Source organism: Corvus hawaiiensis, chromosome 8 (assembly GCF_020740725.1).
Source record: "Corvus hawaiiensis isolate bCorHaw1 chromosome 8, bCorHaw1.pri.cur, whole genome shotgun sequence".
NCBI classification, from domain to species: Eukaryota; Metazoa; Chordata; class Aves; order Passeriformes; family Corvidae; genus Corvus; species Corvus hawaiiensis.
The window spans coordinates 3,030,390-3,049,317 of record NC_063220.1 but is presented as its reverse complement, the minus strand read 5'-3'; the positions used below and the strand labels follow the sequence as shown (position 1 = coordinate 3,049,317).

The 18,928-nt window shown below is 45.6% G+C and overlaps 1 protein-coding gene across 2 annotated transcripts in view; it reads right to left on the bottom strand.

Annotated features, from left to right (window-relative positions):
- ADAM12 (ADAM metallopeptidase domain 12) overlaps positions 1-16,936 on the bottom strand; it is a 173,492-nt gene extending 156,556 nt beyond the window's left edge. For both annotated transcript variants that reach the window (XM_048311955.1, XM_048311956.1), the window contains exons 1-2: positions 16,676-16,936; positions 516-637 (exon numbers count right to left, since the gene is read on the bottom strand). In XM_048311955.1, coding sequence (XP_048167912.1) covers positions 516-637; positions 16,676-16,802 — 249 coding nt within the window. In that variant the 5' untranslated portion in view covers positions 16,803-16,936. The remainder of the gene's footprint in view (positions 1-515; positions 638-16,675) is intronic.
- Between the last annotated feature and the right edge of the window lie 1,992 nt (positions 16,937-18,928).

Genomic DNA, 18,928 nt, shown 5'->3' with positions numbered 1-18,928 from the left:
GTTAGGCAAAGGGAAAAGCAGAGTGTGAAGGGAGAATCACCCCTCATTCCCAATCCAGCACAGGAGATGGAATTTGGGGGTCTCCCATGGGATAATTAAGTCCAGATAATGCCTCAGGCTGCAGCCAGCACAGCAATATTATTTCCACTGGTCCTTAAAGTTCTTGCTGTCCGACTGTATTTACTCAAACAAACCTTTGTTGTGCTTGCCCCTCCCTCAGTTGTTTTTTGCTGTTGCATGATAGAATCTCAAGCAATGAAATTATTATTATTTCACTTTAAACTTCCATTTCCGCCATCAGAAAGAAGAATGCACCTCTGCAGGAAAAAGGTATTCATTTCAACCAAAGACCTTATCCATTTCTTAAATTAAATAAGCAACAATTTTAAGTATCTGGCAACAACAACACAAAAACACTCCTATAACCCATAGGAGGAAAGTGCATTGAATTCTCCCTACAGCCTTTAAATTGTTACACACCTCAGAATAAAAGAGTAGGCAAAACAAGGACTAACCTTTGAATAAATGCCATTTACTGGTCTCCACTGTTCTCCATTCAAAAGGAAGGGAATTGTTATCTCATAATCTTTGGACTGGTCCTTTGACATCTGCAGCCTCAGGGACTCCACATTCTCACCTAAGGACAGGGAGAAGCATTTCAGGTTAGCTGGGAAGAGCATCTGACAAGGTGAACCTTGTTATTTAAGGGACTTGGCAGCATATTTGAAAAGGAAATAACTCAGGAAAAGGATTAAACATTAAACCACTGTGGGCTGGTAATGTCAGTGTCCAAACCTACACACATTTCAGAGAGGGCTGGGGTTCAGGGAGGAAGGCTGGAGGGGGATTAGATGGCAGCAGCAGAAGACAAAGACTGCACATTAAGAGATATCAGGATGCAAGGATATCACCACGGAGGATGCACATTCTCATTCCTGCGGAAAAAAAAAAGGCCTGGAAGAGAATACAAACTCTCACTGAGGTAACACTCTACTCCTACACAGGCAGATGACTTCAATTCATACCACCAGGTCAAAAAGCTGTTTGCATGCAGCATTTATCAAGCATTTTTCCTCTCCCTGAACATATTAATGGCATTGTGCCTGTCAAGGCAGAGCCCTGAAACCAATATCACAGGACAAGAGCTGGAGAAACAATTGAGAACAAATCAAAGAGAAGATAGGGATGGCCTCCATGTGCCACAGGACAGCCAAAACACTGGTGGGGTTTGCCACACTCTCTGTGCTCACCTAATGCTCTCTGAGGATCAAGAGTTACATTCTGAGCAGAATTACCCCCATTTATTCACTGTTAGAATTAGCTTTAAAAACATCTGTGCTGTCATTATGGTTAAGCCAACGTGAGCAGAAGAGAAGTCTGGTATTTTCCAACATTCTTTTAAAAAGATGACACCTTGTCTAAAACACACCAAAAAAACCCCTCACAAGAGAAAAAGATGAAATATATTGGAGAGAAGAAAGTTGTTTGTTATACAGAGTTCTTACACCCCTGTAATGCAGCCCAAGTGACAGAGGGCTGGGAGGACACGGTGTCAGTCCTTAGAAGAGATGATCCAAACCTGGCCCACGATTTGGTTCTCCCCTGGGGAGGCACATGAGACACCATCTCATCAGCCTGGGAGGGTCTAGACAGAACATCCAACCCTTTATTCTCATTATCAGGCAGGAAGCTCCCTGCTCAGGACAGGAATTTATGAAGCATATCTCAGCAAAATGAGAAAAGTTTGGCTCCAGCCCGGCTCTCCCTTTCTCCTTGGCTCACTAGAGCAATCTCAATCACACAAATTAAATGACTCAGGCCCTTCTATTATTCTGTAGGATTTGCATTCTGAAAGTGTCATGAGATCTAAGCTTTCAGAATGCCTTGGAGGATCCTTATCCTCCCGTGGATGCATTGTCTGCATGGCTTCCACGTAGTCTGACACCATGGAGCTGCCATGGCGATATCAGGGAACATCAAAGTCTCCCTGATACTCCTCCACGTGCCTTTCCTGATAATTCTGCAAAGCATGAACTTCACAGCATTACCCAAAACAGAGGAAAAAAGGGAGGGATCAGCATTTGTGCACAGATGTGTTATTCCCTGAACAGACAGCCTGGGCTGGAAGTGCACCAGCTATAAAAATACAATGGGAAAAGGGAAGAAAATCCACACAAAGTATGGTGCAATTTTGCCACTCCTCTTCCATCCCAATGAAGTGATGCTCGTGGTGCATAACAAAGTAAGGCTACAATGAGCAAATTTAATCTTCCACACGTGCTTATTTAGCTGCTGAAAACGCTCGTTGTGCACAAGTGTTCATAGTCTGGAGACAGACATCAAGACAGGTTTATAGGCAGCAGTTATATCTTTATTGGAAAAGATAATTTTTTTGGGGGGAAACAAAGCAGACAAGCTTCAGAGTTTGCAAACTCTTCTGAAGCCACAGCATTTATAAAACACGAGATCGATTTCTGTCTAGTTGCTTTCCTTGAGCCAGATACTTGGCTGCTTATCTGAATGTTTTTATTTAAATTATTGGGTGTGATAAAAATCACAGCTTCCTGCAGAAGGCAGAGGAAGCACCACAGCCCAATTTTGGGCCTCATTCTGGAGAGAATTTGGGCACATGCTCTGTGCACTTGCTTAACTCCCAGCTGCCCTCAGTGTGATATAACCACAGCACGGTGTCTTTTGTGTATCAAATAATGTTTTTCTCACAAAATTTCATTCTATTTATGGACTGAAAGACTGCAAAATAAAGAAATCTGTATAGCTGATAAATAAACTCTAGCCCAGTCTTTAAATAAAAATAAAGTATGGGGAAGATCAATAGGTAAATCCTTTAAATAGGTTTCTGCAGCCTGACTGCAAAGCTTTGAAGAACATGGGGCAGAAAATAAGGGATCACAGCTAAGGAAAGGCAACCCCCAGTTATCCATCCCAATGGGAAAGATCTGAAAGGCCACAGAGCAACGGGACACAGATAAGGGGGGAGGAAGATCCTAAATGAGGAGGGAAAAAACCCACAAAAATTGTAAGGCGAGAGTCAGGCAAAAAAAAAATAAAGCGGGAATAGCGCAGGAAACTTTGAAAAAAATGGGATTAAACCAGGTGGGTACAAAGGGGAGACAGTTCCTGGCAACCTTGGAGAGCTTTCGGCCCACACAGCCCTCACCTCAGCTGGAATCACCAAGGAATTTATCCCAGTGAGGGATACTTCACCCAGTCCCTTGCACAACATCTGAACAAAACACATCCCCAGCTTTCTTCTGTTGGTTTTGGGACAGCCATCTCTGAGCACAGACCCAGCCCTCCCAAAGAGCATCCAGGAGAGGAGGACAGTGGGATGGGCCCGGACATCTGCGCTAAGGAAGGGTTTCCATCACCCCAAACACATCCCTGAGCTCCCAGAGCTGCAGTTCCTCATGCACACAGACGTGCTGGTATTTCCTCTCTGCCACTCTTCCTCTCCTTTCCCCATTTTCAGGAGGATTTCTTTGAAGCTGAACCATTAAAGTTGTTTGTGTTACATTAATAATGAGGCCTCTTCTCTACAGGGACTCTTGGTACTACAGCAATATAAATGGTGTAATAATTGAAATCAGAGAATCAAAATTTCAGTAATGTGTCATGAGAGGAGAAGAAAATCAGGCCATATGCAATACCAGAAAGTTATATTAGAGCCAGGTTTCCTATCTTTTGTGTCACATGCACCTACTTACTCACCTACTTATTTTCCATTTCAGTGAAATTCTGTCCAGCTCTTCCTGACGCAAGCTCGTCTCCCACGTTTTCACATGAAAACCTTCACAGTTGTGTCTATCTGTTTTCTATTTTCAGCCTGCACTGAAGGTAATGCTTTTGATCCACAAGCAGCCTACAAGCTGATGCAGCGCCCTTTATTCTTTTTTTTCCCCCCAGTAATATAAAAGCGTCTCTGTACAAATAGTGAGATGAGTAGATGTTACCTGTCAGTGACTTTTGTGTGGCTTAAATATTTTTCATCTGCCACGTACTTCTACAACTTTTCTGCTTTGCACAGTGTCATACAAGGGCTTGTCGGCAAGGAAGTTGAGAATGGTTTTCATCTTTTTGCTTTGTGTTTCAGTTCCTCCAAGCTCTGTGCAAAATAAACTCCAAGCATGTGATGTGACATCTTTGCTTAGTGGCTGCTGCCTCCTGAAGAAGCCCAGACACACGCCGGATTTGCATTTACTTTAAATTAATAAGCTTTTAGTGAGGCAGGGCAATTCATTTGTCCTCGTGATAAACAAAGAGGTGAATGCTCCCAGTGCTGAGTAGCTCTGGATAAAATGGGATGGAGCGGAAGGAAAATGGAGTAAGTCCCACTAAATGCACACCCCAACCCTCTGCCAGTGCTGGTTGTGTTCCCCCTAGCACGGAGCAGGACAGGAGTCAGACCTGGGCTGGTTTATAAACAACATCCATCTCTCCCACACAGATTTACAGCAAAGTCAGCTCTGATGCTGAGCTTCCTTCCCATCGTGGGTGGGCCCTTCTTGTCCCACACGGTAACGTGGTTACACAGAATAACCTGGTTCAGAGAATCCCAGAATGGTTTGGGTGGAAGGACCTCAAAGCCCATCCAGTGCCACCATGGCAGGGACACCTTCCACTGTCCCAGGCTGCTCCAAGCCCCAATGTCCAGCCTGGCCTCGGATCCAGGGGCAGCCACAGCTTCTCTGGGCAACTTCTGTCCCAGGGTCTCAGCACCCTCATAGCCAAGAATTCTTTCCCAATATCCCATCTAAATCTCCCCTCCTTTAGCTTAAAGCCATTCTCCCTCATCCTGTCCCTCCATGCCTTGTCCCCAGTCCCTCTCCAGCTCTCCTGGAGCCCCTTTAGGCCCTGCAAGGGGCTCTGAGCTCTCCCTGGAGCCTTCTCTTCTCCAGGACAGACAGCCCCAGCTCTCCCAGCCTGTCCTCATAGGAGAGAGGCTCCAGCATTCCATCAGTGATGAGGTGCTCAAGGACTTTCACAGCCCCAGAACCCCATGAAAGCCCAACTGGGGTCAATGACCCTGGACATGGTGATGCTGTGGGACGTCCATTTCCATCCCAGACTGCAGCTCTGCCCCCAACCACACTGTCCCCAAACACCCCTCATGTCACCCCCTGCACTTACTGCTGAGCTATGAAAGATACAGAAGTGAGGGAATAAAAAAGGCTACATTAAATTAAATTATCTTTGTGTTACCGTTCCTACTGCAAACAGACTCAAAACTCTAACTCACAGCCTGTCCTCATTTTCCTCTGCAACAAAACACCCAAAATACTGGATTAATCTTTGGATTGAAAAGAATAGTGGAACAGAGTAATCTTTCTGCAAACTGAAATCAGCAAGGGCAGTGCTCTGTGCCCCAGGCAATGCCCTGGAAGTCAGGAAGGACATCCTTTATCCATTTCCCTGCTCATTTTCTTCAGCTTCCTCAGTGTAGTGCACAGTTTGTGGCATCCATGTCGTGGATGGGTCATTCCTGGCTATGGAGGAAGGGATTTACACCTGGCTGCATCCAGCACTCACTCAGCCATTGGCAACGGGTTTGGGGCCAGTTCCTGAGGTATCCCCAGAGCATCCACTGCTGGCTGGGGGCCCATCAGATGGAAAAGAGCTTTATCCCCCCATCAGGGGCTTTTCTCTCATTTGGGATGATTCCTCTGTCACCTCCAAACTCAAAATAGAACTTTTTCATCCAAAATTCCCATGCTCACACACTGAGAGGAGAGGACCAAGTCTTGTCCTTCAAGATGGAGGTGGACTTAGGAACTTTAAGAAGGGGTGGAACAAGGTAAGAATTGGAAGCTGCCCACAGCCAGGCAAGGGAAGGGTTTTACTAAGCATCAGTAAGAAAATGTGTCAGGATCAGTCTGTATTTTTATCAGCAACCTTTCCTCAAGTGTCCTCCTGAAATCCAATGCTCAGAGTTAGGATACAACTGCACAGAGAAGGACAGGAATATTACAAAGAACCCAATAATTTGCAACCCAGAGCAAGGGGCTGAAACCCAGGAGGGCTGTACCCTTAGGGACCAGTAAGATTTCTGCTCTAACCATTCCTCTTCAAAGCAGGAGACACCAGGATGACCCACACATGGTGGTCAGGATAACGTTGATAATGCTGCATCAAAAGAGGTATTTCCAGGGAATATCAGAGATCCAAGTTACTCCTGAGAGCTGGTGAGAGAAGCACATCTGGAATGCTGGGGGCATTTCTCCTTGCCTGCACTCACAAAAGATGAATTGAGCTTGGAGCTGGTGGATTGGAAAGGCTGCCAGGGAGAGCAGGGAAGTGGAAAGACTGAATTACAAGAAGGGAGCTAAAAGAATTATTTTACATAATCTAGAAAATCAAAGATGACAGGACCCATGATTGTCCCTTAAGTTTTCTGTGACTCTTGGTATTTATCTTGCCAGAGCTGATATCTTTATGGATGGCAGGACTATGAAGTGCCTATACATAAAGTGAGACAGGATTCCAATATAGAATTGGAGAGAGGATCTCATCCAACTCTTGTCCATCAAGGAAAAAAAAAAAAAAAAAAAAAAAAAATCAGCTTGCTTTAAAGGAAATTGTCAACATTAGGGATCAGATTATATAATGCCAAAAAAAAAGTGTCAACTATCCAACTACGTGGCCGAGGCCCGGGGATGTGTGATTCCAGTCCTCTATTTCATCCCATCTTAGAGGAAAAGCCAAAACATTACCCAAGTTAAACATTATCCAGGCACAGATCTTGCTGAAACCACCTTCTACAGTGGTGCCTGTTCTGCCTGAGACAGGAAAAACAAATGGGTACTTAATAAAATCCCAGAAGGGTTTGGGTGGGAAAGGACCATAAATTAGCTCATCCCATTCCATCCCTGCCATGAGCAGGGACACCTTCCACTGTCCCAGGCTGCTCCAAGCCCTGTCCAACCTGGCCTTGGACACTGCCAGGGATGGGAATCCACAACCTCCCTGGGCACTAATATTAAAAAAAATGCAAAATATAATTATATCTGATACTAAATGTGAAAATGCTGCAAAATAAACAAGTACAAGATTTCCAGTGCATAATGGTTAAACAAAGCAAACCCTGTGACTTGCATGGGGTCAAAGAAGCAACAGCTTAAACTTCACATCAACCACCAGCTGAGGACACAGACACCCTCTCAAAAGAAAGGACAAAAATCACCACACTGATAAGGTGCTTCCCATTATCCCACTTTCAGCACTTCCACAGCTTCATAAAAGGCAGCACAGCACCAGACTCTGCCCTCCTTTATTTATAAGCACAAAAGCCTGGGCAAGATTTGCCTGTGCATAAGTAAAACTCTTATCTCTTGCAGTAAAGTTTTCATTAGTTCAAAATCATGAATTATTTTCCCAGCTAACCTTTGCTCCTCTAAGAAGTACAGCAATTCTTTCTACAAAACCCAGGAAAATTAGTCCTTTCATGGCCTGCTTGGAAAATATAATTAAAAAAAAGGTAAAACTAAATACAAAGTTTTGCTTGTTTTCTCCCTTCTCCCAAATTCCCAAACCCAAGACCTCAGGCATTTAAGCACAAGTAACCCTTGGAAAGCAACTAATTCCATGCATCCTATTGAGCTTGGATCTTGTCCTTTTTTCACACTGCAAAATTACTACTTGGGTACAAAAAGTTTTCAAACATGAAAAGTCAGCATTGGTCCTTGATGAGCCCAAGGAGAGGCAGCAGCAAGATGACTTCACGCATTTCTGAATTTAATTTTCTGTTCTTTTGGCTTCTAATGGAAAAAGATCTTGTCTCTAACTTGTTGGGTCTGTAAAGATGAGGCTCTGCAGCATCGCCACTGATCCACACCAGGCAGCTCCAGGATGAGAAATGGAGGGTTGAGATTCCCTGATCCCCGTTAACTGAATGGCATTAAAAACATGGCTTTTAATATTTTGGGTTTATAATTCTCAGATCTACCTCCTGTCATCACTTGCTCGTGCACAGTTCCTCCTTTCCTAAATCTGATTCTGCTGATGAAACAATCAGTGGCAGGGAACAGCCCTCTCATCCCTCCCCCATGAAATCCCATAAACTCCCTGGAATATGTCATGTGTTCACTGCTTTAATGTGGACATGGCAGGGAAAGCTGAAATTTGAAGGTGACTCTTTGCTCTCCTCCACCAAGCTCTCTGTGGTCAGTGTCACTGCCCCAGCAGCTGAACAAACTGATGACACAGAGAAAGACAAAAAATAGAGAAGGGGGGAGGGAGGGGCAAAAAAAGAAAAACTAAAATGTTCCTTGTGGAACATACCCCCTAAGCAGTTGGATCATCTTAATCTTCAAGCTTCTGTAATACAACTGTTGGAAGGCTCCAAGTCTGAGCACAATAAAGTGCTTTATTCAGGGAACCATATGACTCCATCAGTCATTCAAGCACATGTTTGGCACAGATTGAAAGTGAAAAGCATAGCTAAGGCAAATATTTCAAAACTGAACTTGTCTTCCTAACACACATGGTTTATATATTGGTGTAATATCTATATAACTTTTCAGTTCTCATCTAGAGTAATGTCATGGCTGAAATACAAAATGATGTCTCTGCACCAGGCATTTCTCGGCAGATAACACACGCCAAAAAGCCATTTACTAGAAAATTAAAAGGGAGCCATCGCACTTGACAGGTCCTCAAAAAAAAAAAAAACAAAAAAAACAAAAAAAAAAAAAAAAACACAACAAAACCCAACCAAAAACCTGTAAAAATAGCTTTTGTTCCTTCTAATTCCTGAAAATCTATTTCTCCAATCGGGATGCTGCACCATCCCTCGCTGGAGAGCTGTGCTGCAACAAATCCGGGCCAGGCGGCTCCTTCCTGCTCGAGTACCCGAGCTGTGTCTCCTCTGTTTGCAGATGAAATATTGCTCATCACAGAGAGCAACTCCTGCTGATGCAAATGCGATTAAAGCAATCTGGGGAGAGCACAGTGTGATTAAAGCAGAAGTAATGGCAGAAGGATTTGGGCCCTCATTATACAAAATCCATATTGAAATGCAGTCAAGGGAAGAAGCCAGTGTATCCCAATATCCTCCCTGCTCCCGAGAACAAAATGTGACAAGCGGAGTTGGGAGAACAGCATTTGCCATTGACTGCAGGAGGGGGCAGGGAGCCTGCAGAACGTTTCAAATAACCCAAACCCAGCTTTATTATGTGTACAGAATATATACAGGCATATATTTAGGAAACAGCTGTCCAGCCTCATTTGGGATGCTGTTATGTTTGACTGAGGAATTACTATTCAGGACCAGTCCAAAGACAGAGTTGTCTTTTTTTTTTTTTTTTCCTAGAAGAGAACATTTCAAAATATAGAAAAATAAAGCAGTGGAGCTCTGCAGCAAAGGGCATTTCAGCACAGTGGGTCATGGGGGTGGATCGAGAGGTTCCCCTCACGTAACAGCTCAGGGCTTGGAGTTCACAGAAGAGGGCAAGTCAGAAATGCAAGATTCCAACCCAAAGGAGCTTTGGAAAGTTCATGACACAACAGCTTAGGAGAACTTCTGTCCTCCTGCTGCAAACCCTGTTTTCAGCTGCTTCTCTTCCAAGCCCTGATCCACACCATATCAATTGGCACAGCCATTCCCTCCTGTAAAAACAAGCAGGACATGGCTAATAATGGATGAAAATCCTCCAGGGTTGCACAGTGCCTTTCCCACAGATATTTCCAGGATGCCACAGTGAAGTGTGCCCCATCTCAGCTCATCATGGGTTCTACTGGGACACATCAGCCTGTTCCTAAATTGCTGCTTCTTCCCCAAAGCGTCCCATGGATTCTTGTTTTGATTATGAGCTCAGCCTCGCACCCCTCTGCACCAGCAGCTCCTACCAAAAACACTTACTGAGACAGAGAAATAATAACCTGTGCTTTACAAGCACAAGGAATCCGCAGAGCTCCAAGGGCAGAGAAAAAGCTACTAAATATATATTCACTTTTCAGCAATGAGTCCACATAATTATGTGAAAATCCAGGTCCAGTGCTCCTCTCCAACTCCTCCCCTCCAAAGCCTCATGAAAGGCTACTTTCACTGAGTGAAGTTCAAATTACTCTCCAAAATACAATTTCCTCGTGGTCTTCCAAAAGGTACAGTGCAATCCCTCTCTGCAGTAATTTACTAACCTGCCTCAGCGAGGATAAGGAGTCCTCAGCACAGCTGAACTGAGGGATGCTCCTTCCTGTGTACAACCAGCAGGAGAAAGCACCACGGAGTGGGAGTGGGAGCTGTGCTCGTCACAGGCACCCAAATCATTCCTTCAGATTTCTCTGGGAAGCACAGCAAACGCAACTGAGGTGATTTGCAGCATTCATTTAGGTGAGCAGGCATGGGATGTGATTTGTAGTTCTTCCCCAAGCCTAGAAAAGGAGCTGCTGGGCTGGGGAGTTTATATCCATCAGGAGTTTCTGTTTGTGTGGGGAATTCCTGCTCCACACAACAACAGGGAGAGGAAAATGAGCTGCACCTGTTCCAGCACGAGCTGTCACTTCATCTCTCTTCTGGTTTTTAAAACATGAATGAAAAGAAAACTTGGGAGTTACTTAATGTTCTTGAAGCCACCTCTCCTGCTCAGGTTTATGTGTGTGACCTTGCAGTAAGTGTCACCATAAGCTCTGGGTCACTCCATAACTCCTTTCACACATTCCTCCCACAGATGAGCTACAAGAGCAAAGAACATTTATTTTTATGGATTCCTCAGGGCAGGATATCTCTCCAGGTCACAAACACAGCTTTGCTCATCTGCTCTGTACATCCTCTGGTACTGCAAAAAGGATCTTAAACGCCAGCACCGGCCATGAGCAGCAGGTTGTACAAATGAGTCAGATCCATGGAGGGGAGAGAATTTATTCCAAAAGAGGGTCAGGCATAGAAACAAAGAAAACACACCATGCAGAGTGAATAGCTCCTTCTTTCTAAAGTGTGAAGATTTAAACTATGAGAGGAGAGACTTAGATTGGCTATTAGGAAGAAATTCCTTCCTGTGAGGGTGGGCAGGCCCTGGCACTGGGTGCCCAGAGCAGCTGGGGCTGCCCCTGGATCCCTGGCAGTGCCCAAGGCCAGGCTGGACACTGGGGCTTGGAGCAGCCTGGGACAGTGGGAGGTGTCCCTGCCCATGGCAGGGGTGGCACTGGATGGGCTTTAAAATCCCTTCCAACCCAAACCATTCTGGCATTTCTCCTGCAACGATCCCATACTTTCACCTTGGTCTTTACCCAAAGTGTCTCTTCAGAGGGGTGCCTGTTTCTCACTTAGGAAGCAAGAGATGAAGAAATAAATCCTAAATCTCTTGGAATGCTCACCTCATGCTTCAAAACACACATCAAAATGCAAGAGCAGATTTTAACCTGGAGATCCTTTTATGAGCCCCAGTTCAAAAAGGAGCACGGATGAGGTGCTGTGCCCATCCCCATGTGCTGCAGAGGGATGTAGTGCTTTTATTCTCAGCTCTCTCTGTCACCACAGTGCTCTCAGTGGCAGAAAAGGAATGGAATAGAAACTTAAATAATCTGGACTGGACTATCCTCCTCACATTTTCTAACTGTTGAAGTACCAGAGGATCTCCAGCACAGACCATCATTGCATTCCGACAGCGCTGCTGAATAAAGACACTGGCCATGCTCAGCTCCAGGCCTGATCAGGCCCACATGATCCCCTTATTAAATGATAAAGTCTAGATTTTGTAATTTTTAATTTTTTTTTGCCTAACTATATCAAAACAATCTCATAAATACTTGGGTTTGTTGAAGTTTGTATCTTAATATATTCTTTCAGAGTTAAGCAGTCACACACGAGGTTTATTTCTCTTCCAGCTGCTTCCAGGAGTAGAACATATTTAAAAGAAACAAGAACACAGCAAACTTGCACCACTGTCAGAAGGTTTTTCACTTAATGCATATGATAGATACTATTAAACTAAATTTCCAGGGGCTGACACCATTCCTCTTAATAAATATCTCAAAATAAATGAGTTAAAGATAATTTTGTGCCAAATTCTGCATCCAGCTTTTTCTGCCTTGATGTGCATTATCCAGCATGGCTAACAGGCCATGACACATTTCACTTCTTGCCTTATTACATCATAGATTTAGGACAAGAATGAATTTGTTCTTCTAATCACTGCTTTTAGCAAGCTGACCTTGTGAAAGGACAATTTCCTGCCTCCAAACTATTTCTTATCCTAGCTCCAGGTCATGGAAAGCAGCAAATTCATTTGTATGGGGTGTAAAAAATTAGTGGAACAACCTGGAGGGATTTAGCAGATTAATTTCTGATTAGATGATGCAGTTCATCAAGGCACTTGATACCAACCTAGTCTCAAAATCCTGCATGCACCCTAAAAAGAGAAGGGTCAAGATCCTGAATCAGGGGTCTACTAAGAAAAAAAATCCTTTTTCTTAGTGGGATATCAGAAAGATGAAAATTTAATACATTTGAAGCACTTTGCTTTGTGTTAACCAGGAAAAAAAAAGGGATTGACCTGTTGGACTGCACTGTCCTATCAAGAATCAACTGCTACCCTCAAGCTGTGGGGTTTTAATTTACTTTGTCATAGATCTGCCCTGGAGACCCAGCAAGACCTAAGAGAAGCCTCTGCAGGTGTGATTTAGGCCTGTAGCACTCCAAAATTGTGCAGATGATCTGCTTTTGTCCAGGGAGAAATTTGAGAAGCTGCTTGAAATTTAAGTACAGAGTGCAGGCAACAGGGAGAGCGAGATCCAGGATGAAGTGCAGTAAAACATAAGAGGTTGTAGAGGAAGGAAAGTCATCAGAAAAAGGGGGTTAAATAAAAAAATCCCAGCAATATGAGCAGCCTGGCATCCTAAGCAGGATGGGATGGTGTGGACAGCGCTGGGGAGAGCCTGCTGGCATGGCAGAGCCTGGCTGTATAACCAGGCACTATTCCAGACCCATTTCCAAACACCCTAAAAATGTCAATTTCTGGATTATAGCAGCTCTCATAGCAAAAGTGAGGAGAAACCCACCCCAAGAGCCCAGTCACTCTGAGAAGGCAGCTCTGCCACAGCCCAAAAGGATGCTCAGGAACACCAATAAGGCAGAGCCCAGCTGCGCTCCTTGGCCATTTTGCCCTGGCAGTGTGAGATCTGTTGGAAACAGTAGGGATAAATCCGTCAGGAGGAGGAGATGTGAGGTCTGGGGAAGGCTGGTGGAGGACCAAATAAGCCTTTACATGAGTTGAGCCTTTTTAGAACAGAATTTCATGATCTGAGTGAGGGCCTCAGTGGGAATAACAGATGAATGGGTATCTTCAGTGGCATAAACAGATAAACACAGCCCTGGTCTGCTGCAGCCACCCACGTGCCATCAGAGAAATCCCACTGGGGCTGCCAGCAGGATGCAAAACCACCCACAACGCAGCCTGCCAGTCATGAGTTCAAGGATGCTTTTGTGGCCAGATAGAGACCTTGCCAAGAATCCCAAGCAGAGCAAGTGATGAGACACCCAAGAAAACACCAGTGAAGAACCTGTCAGCTCCCCAGGGAGCTGGAGGTTAAGGATGCAAACACAGCTGAAGAGTGGGAATAAAATGCCTCTGCTGGGGGATTTTGGCATGGATCTCTGGAGCTCCAAGGACAGTGACAGCTCATGCCAGGCTATCTGCAGGGGATCTGAAAGGGATAACCATCAGACAACGAGGTGATTATACACACACCAGAAATATCTCACAAATGCTGGGGCAGTTTGAGAGAAGACAGGATTTATAAATGAGCTCTAAAACAGAATGTCCTGGAGAAATCAGGTTTAGAGCAGGAGGGAAGGCAAGATTTCTTCTGCAATTTATTTCCATTAGACCCAGGGAAGCTGCAATCAGTAGCAAATTAAAATCTGAGAGAAAAGTGATTTTAATTGAAGGTAAAGAATTTTGGGTTGCAGTTTTAGGAATTTCAGATTTTCATGCCCAGAGAAGCTGTGGCTGCCCCATCCCTGGAAATGTCCAAGGCCAGGTTGGACAGGGCTTGAAGCAACGTGGGGTGGTGGAAGGTGCCCCTGCCCATGGCAGGGGGTGGAGCAAGATGGTTTTTAAAGTCCCTTCCAACCCAAACCATTCTATCACTCTAAGAGTAATTTTCCTGCTGTTTTCCCAGCTAACACACCATATTTAAAAGAGTTTTAAAGAGTCTACACACACACAAATTTGGACTTTACCTATCCACAGCATCACTTTGTCTGCCCTGCAGAAACAGGAAGGCCTTGACCACAAGAAACCTTGTACACGTGTAGATTTTAAGATATTTGCCTGAGTCTGTATGATCAGATCTTATCCTACTTTATCTGCCACTCCACAAGGCCAGCAGAGCTAACTGGGCCTGGTTGAGGCCAGCACCCCAGCCAGTTTTCCTCTTTGTCCATGAGGTCCTTTAAGCAGAAATTTAAGCAGAGCAATACTGAAAACTAGAAGGGCAACTGTAAAACCCCAAAAACTGGAAAGAAAACACACTGAAAGCAAACAAGGTTACTTTTAAGTTGTCTAGCCCACAACCTGACCATTTCTGTTTAATAATAGACCTGTCACTCAGGCAGAGCCATATTATTGCCACGTTTCAAACCCGCTTCTCAAGGCATGTCATAACTCCAACTTGTCTTAATCACTAAGCACGTGTTTCTGTAAAAATTAGGATGTCCTGCAGGGCTCCAGAATGCCCAGTGAGACCTGTGCCAGCCCAGCCAGGAGCACTTGTTGTCACTGGGAGCGTGGCCGGGTGTGGAAACGCGCGGCTGGAACTTTCAGCACCTCCGCAACCAAGAAAGCAGCACAGGCTCTGGCAGGGCTAGAGCTGTGCTCTGCTTCCACAGGAAAAAGTGGAATTAAGGGAGGGGATGCTCCCTGAGCACACTGGCTGGGGCTGGAAAAGAGCAAATTACAGACATGGTAGGGAAAGAAGAGGAGCAGGAAGATATAGGAAGGCAAATCCAAGGGCCAGCAACCACCACAGCTGCCCAACTTGGACATCTAAAGCCCCATAAAGACACCTAAAAACACCACAGAGATGAGCAGCCGACACAAATTTTACACAGAGCTTAAATCATCAGTGTGAGTGTAACCTTAGAGCTTCAGCTGGGCTCTGAGGGAATTCTGAGCCACAAGAAACCGGATTTCCACCCCCTCTTCCCATTCTGCTCACTCATCTGTGTGTTAGTGCCAAGTCACCCACCGTGTACCCTCCTATTATTGTAGGGACAAACACTTTGAAGCATCTCACCTCAAATTTTCCTGACTGCAAGTGAACTTCCAAACCATGGAGGGGCCTGGCCAGCCACAGTGGCTTCCACACTCAGAGAAGGGGCCCGTCCTCCCACCCAAACCAACCCTCCCTTGCCCCACGAAAAGGGAACAACCACAGGGCACCTATTTCTCCTCATCTGCCAGGGAATTTCTGCAGCCTTTACCCCAAACCCACTGATTTGGTGTAAATACAAGTGCTGACAAAGAGAAATCAAGATTCCACACAAAGGCAAAGCTGCCAACTCCTGTTAATTCATTAAGATAAATTCCAGGTGCTTGATCAAATGCAACACCTTGTCATTTCCCCCTTTGGGATTTCAGTGTGCTCAAGAATCTCCCTGTCTTTTCTCTTAGCAAGTTCAGAGCCAAAGTCCCAGTGAAAGTTGCTGTCAATAAATTTTGGAGATAAGCAAATATTTACGAAGTTTCAAGTTACAATGGAAAAAAAAAAAGACTAAAAAAGACCAAATACACGAGTTTGTAGTAACACACAGGGACACACACCCCCCTCAGTGCTGTTAAATGTTTTCATAGAGGAGAATCTCCTTTGTTCTCTCACATAAAATGTGCATTGTCAGACGCTTAAAGAAGGGGAGAGGACCTGGGCCCTCTGAGAATTCCGGAGTAAACCCCAAACTTGCTGTAGGAAGAGACAATCGCTTCCCAGGCTGTTCCCCATCCATAACACGGACAGCACAGCGCTCCACAGCTGAATCACCGCTCCCCGCCTGGAGCTCACTTTGAATGAACACAGCGCCGGCGAGAAAACTTTTACCCAGCCAGGACGCTTTTATCATCACTATTTGGCTTTTCCGCGCAATTTTTCCCAGCTGGAAACAGAGCCCAAACTCTGACAAGACTCCCAGACCCTTGAATTCAGCCCGGGGGGCTGTTTGTAGGGGATGCGTGGGAGGGAAATTTACCCCCCGCCCCACGGGACCCTGCAGGGCACCCCCGAATACACACAAAGGGGGGTCCCCGGGATCAGCTCCACTCGCAGGGGATGGGACCGGCGGGATTGGGGTGCAGGGACGGGACCGGCGGGATTGGGGTGCAGGGACGGGACCGGCAGGGCTGGGGGTGCAGGGATAGGGGTCCCGGGGGATGGGGGTGCAGGGAAGCAACCAGCGGGTTTGGGGGTGCCGGAGGATGGGACCCCACGGGGCTGGGGGTGCCGGGGGGCCGCACAGCGGAGTTTTCCCGGGAAATCTCAGGGAAGCCGCGCAGAGGAGCGGGAACTCCGCAGCTCCGCGTGTGCCCGGCCGGGACCTCCCGCTCCATCCCCGCAGCGGGCGGGGGGAGCAGCGCTCTAAATCCATCTCCCCGCTCCTTGTCCGGCTAAAATGGAGCGCGGGGCTCGGGATCGTGTCGGGAAAAGCCCCGAGGGGCTGCGTGTGACTTACCGCGGGCGCGGGGCGATGCCGAGAGGAGCCAGCCCGGGCCGAGCAGCAGCAGCAGCAGCGCGGGGAGCCGGGCCGGGGGCAGCGCACGGGGGGAGCGCGGCTGCGCTGCCTGGAGGCGCTTTGACATCGCAGCCCAGACTGAGGGAGACAAACTTTCATCAGCTGGGGCTGGAGAGCAGCCCCATAATATACAGTTACCGAGAGGAGCGAGCTGGGACTCAGGATGTGAGAGATTTCCTGCATGCAGTTAACTCCAAAACCCCTCCTGCTCCTGCCTCAGCTGCTGATGAGCTGGGCTCGGCTGCTCAGGGGAAAAAAAAAAAAAAAAAAAAAAAGAGGAGTTGGGTTTTTTTTCTTTCCTCTTTTATTTTTTTCCCCCTTTATTTTAAATAGGTTTGTGTCGGTTATTTCTTTTTTGTTGTTGTTGTTGTTTTGGCAAGGACCGAACTTAAGCCATCGCCCGCGGAACATCTGAGCCCCGCGGCCGCCCCTCCGCAGCGTCCCAGCCCCGGGGGGCTTCGGGGTCCCCCCTCCCATCCCTGCTCCCGAAGTTTTCCCATTTTTTTTTACTCCACACACAAGCCTGGCTGCCGCCTCTGGAAAGTCATCTGTGTACGTTAGAGCTCAGGGGTTATTTATTGGTTTCATAATTATTTCAGAGTTGTTTCTGGTGGTGTTTCTTATTTTATATTGTGGGGGTTTTAAAAGAAGGAGGGGGAAAAAAAAAAAAGAAAACAAACAACAAAACACACCCACAGAGTTGCCAGATGCATTTTTTTAAATCTCCCTCATTCAAATTATTATTACTGACTGTCTGGGAGAATAACCAAATACAGATTATCTACTCCTTAATGTACCACCAAAACACATGTAATGCCCACATGTTGCTGTGGAGCAGCAGGAAAAAAAGAATCTAATCCTGAAGATCCTCACAGACTTTTATTGTGTGGTTTTTAGCTTTAATTTATTAAGATCCTTCCCAAATCTCAGAGTTTGGATATTGATACTGAATTCTGCAGCTTGGCTCCGTGTACATTGTGCATGAAACAGTTGGCAGAAGCGTTCTGAGATGTGCCTGTAGGCCAGCAGGCATAAGAGCCATGCAATCCCATTTAGAAATGGAGTTTGGAAGCACAGATTTGGGGCTGTTCTGTAGCAGAGGCTGGTGATTATTCCAAGTGATCCAGACTATGCTTTGCACCAGCTCTGGGGATAACTGAGCCAGAAATTCCAGGGGTACAACCTCTGTGGTTCCCAAACTGGAGCCTGGCACTGTTCCCTGACAGCATCACTGAGGCATCCAGGGATAACAGTGGTAATCCCAGCACAAATAAACCTGGAAAAGGGCTGGGATCATGAAGAATGTGAAGAAAGGGCTCTCAACTGCTGCTCTTCACATTTAAAAAGCACTTTTCACCTCCTACCCCTCTGCCCAAAACCAGACCCACGGACTTGCCCCCAGCTGCTCTGAAATTTGCATTTTGTCTGCATTTACACCTCAAGTCTCACTTCACATCTTCCTCACCATGTGTATTCCCTCTCCTCGGGATTAGCCTGTGTGTAACTTTAAATAGCCAAATGCTAACTTTTCCCTACTCAGCCATTATCAATTACAATTTAACAGCTACACTCAGCAACATTTCATCCCTCAGATATAAACTAATGAACTCTATCAACTCTCTCATTAAGGACATATGTGCTCCACACAGAACATTGGTTAAAAATATTAAAATTCAAACAGAAAACTCCTTTGTGGAAGGCCACCGTAAAAGCCACGTAGACATCTTTAGTGTCTTTGAAGGTATTTCTCCCATTAAAAAGAAAAAAAAGTCAGTCGAAGGGAGTTAAAGACTTCTAAATAGGGTTTTGGTAATCCCACAAGGCTTTTCTTTTCAGTGGTACTACTTTTATCTGAGAAACAATATTTGCTAGCAGAGAATGTGGAGCCAATTATATCTTGGTCATTCATTAGCATGAATGAAGTAGATATTATCAAAGTTTCTCCTCTTCCCCCCAAAACTTTACCAGAAAAGAATTGTTGCCTTTTACCACTCTGATTTTATGGGCTTGAAATTGATAAATCGATAATTTATCACCACAGAGCCCCAACTATTTTATTAACAACATCCATGTAGGAATGCTACTGAATTACAGCTACCTCTGGAGAACAACAGCACAATTTTATCTCCGTTTCAAAATTCTCTTGGGAAAAAAAGACCTTCGAGGCACAGGGCAGGTAATGGGAAGTGCCCC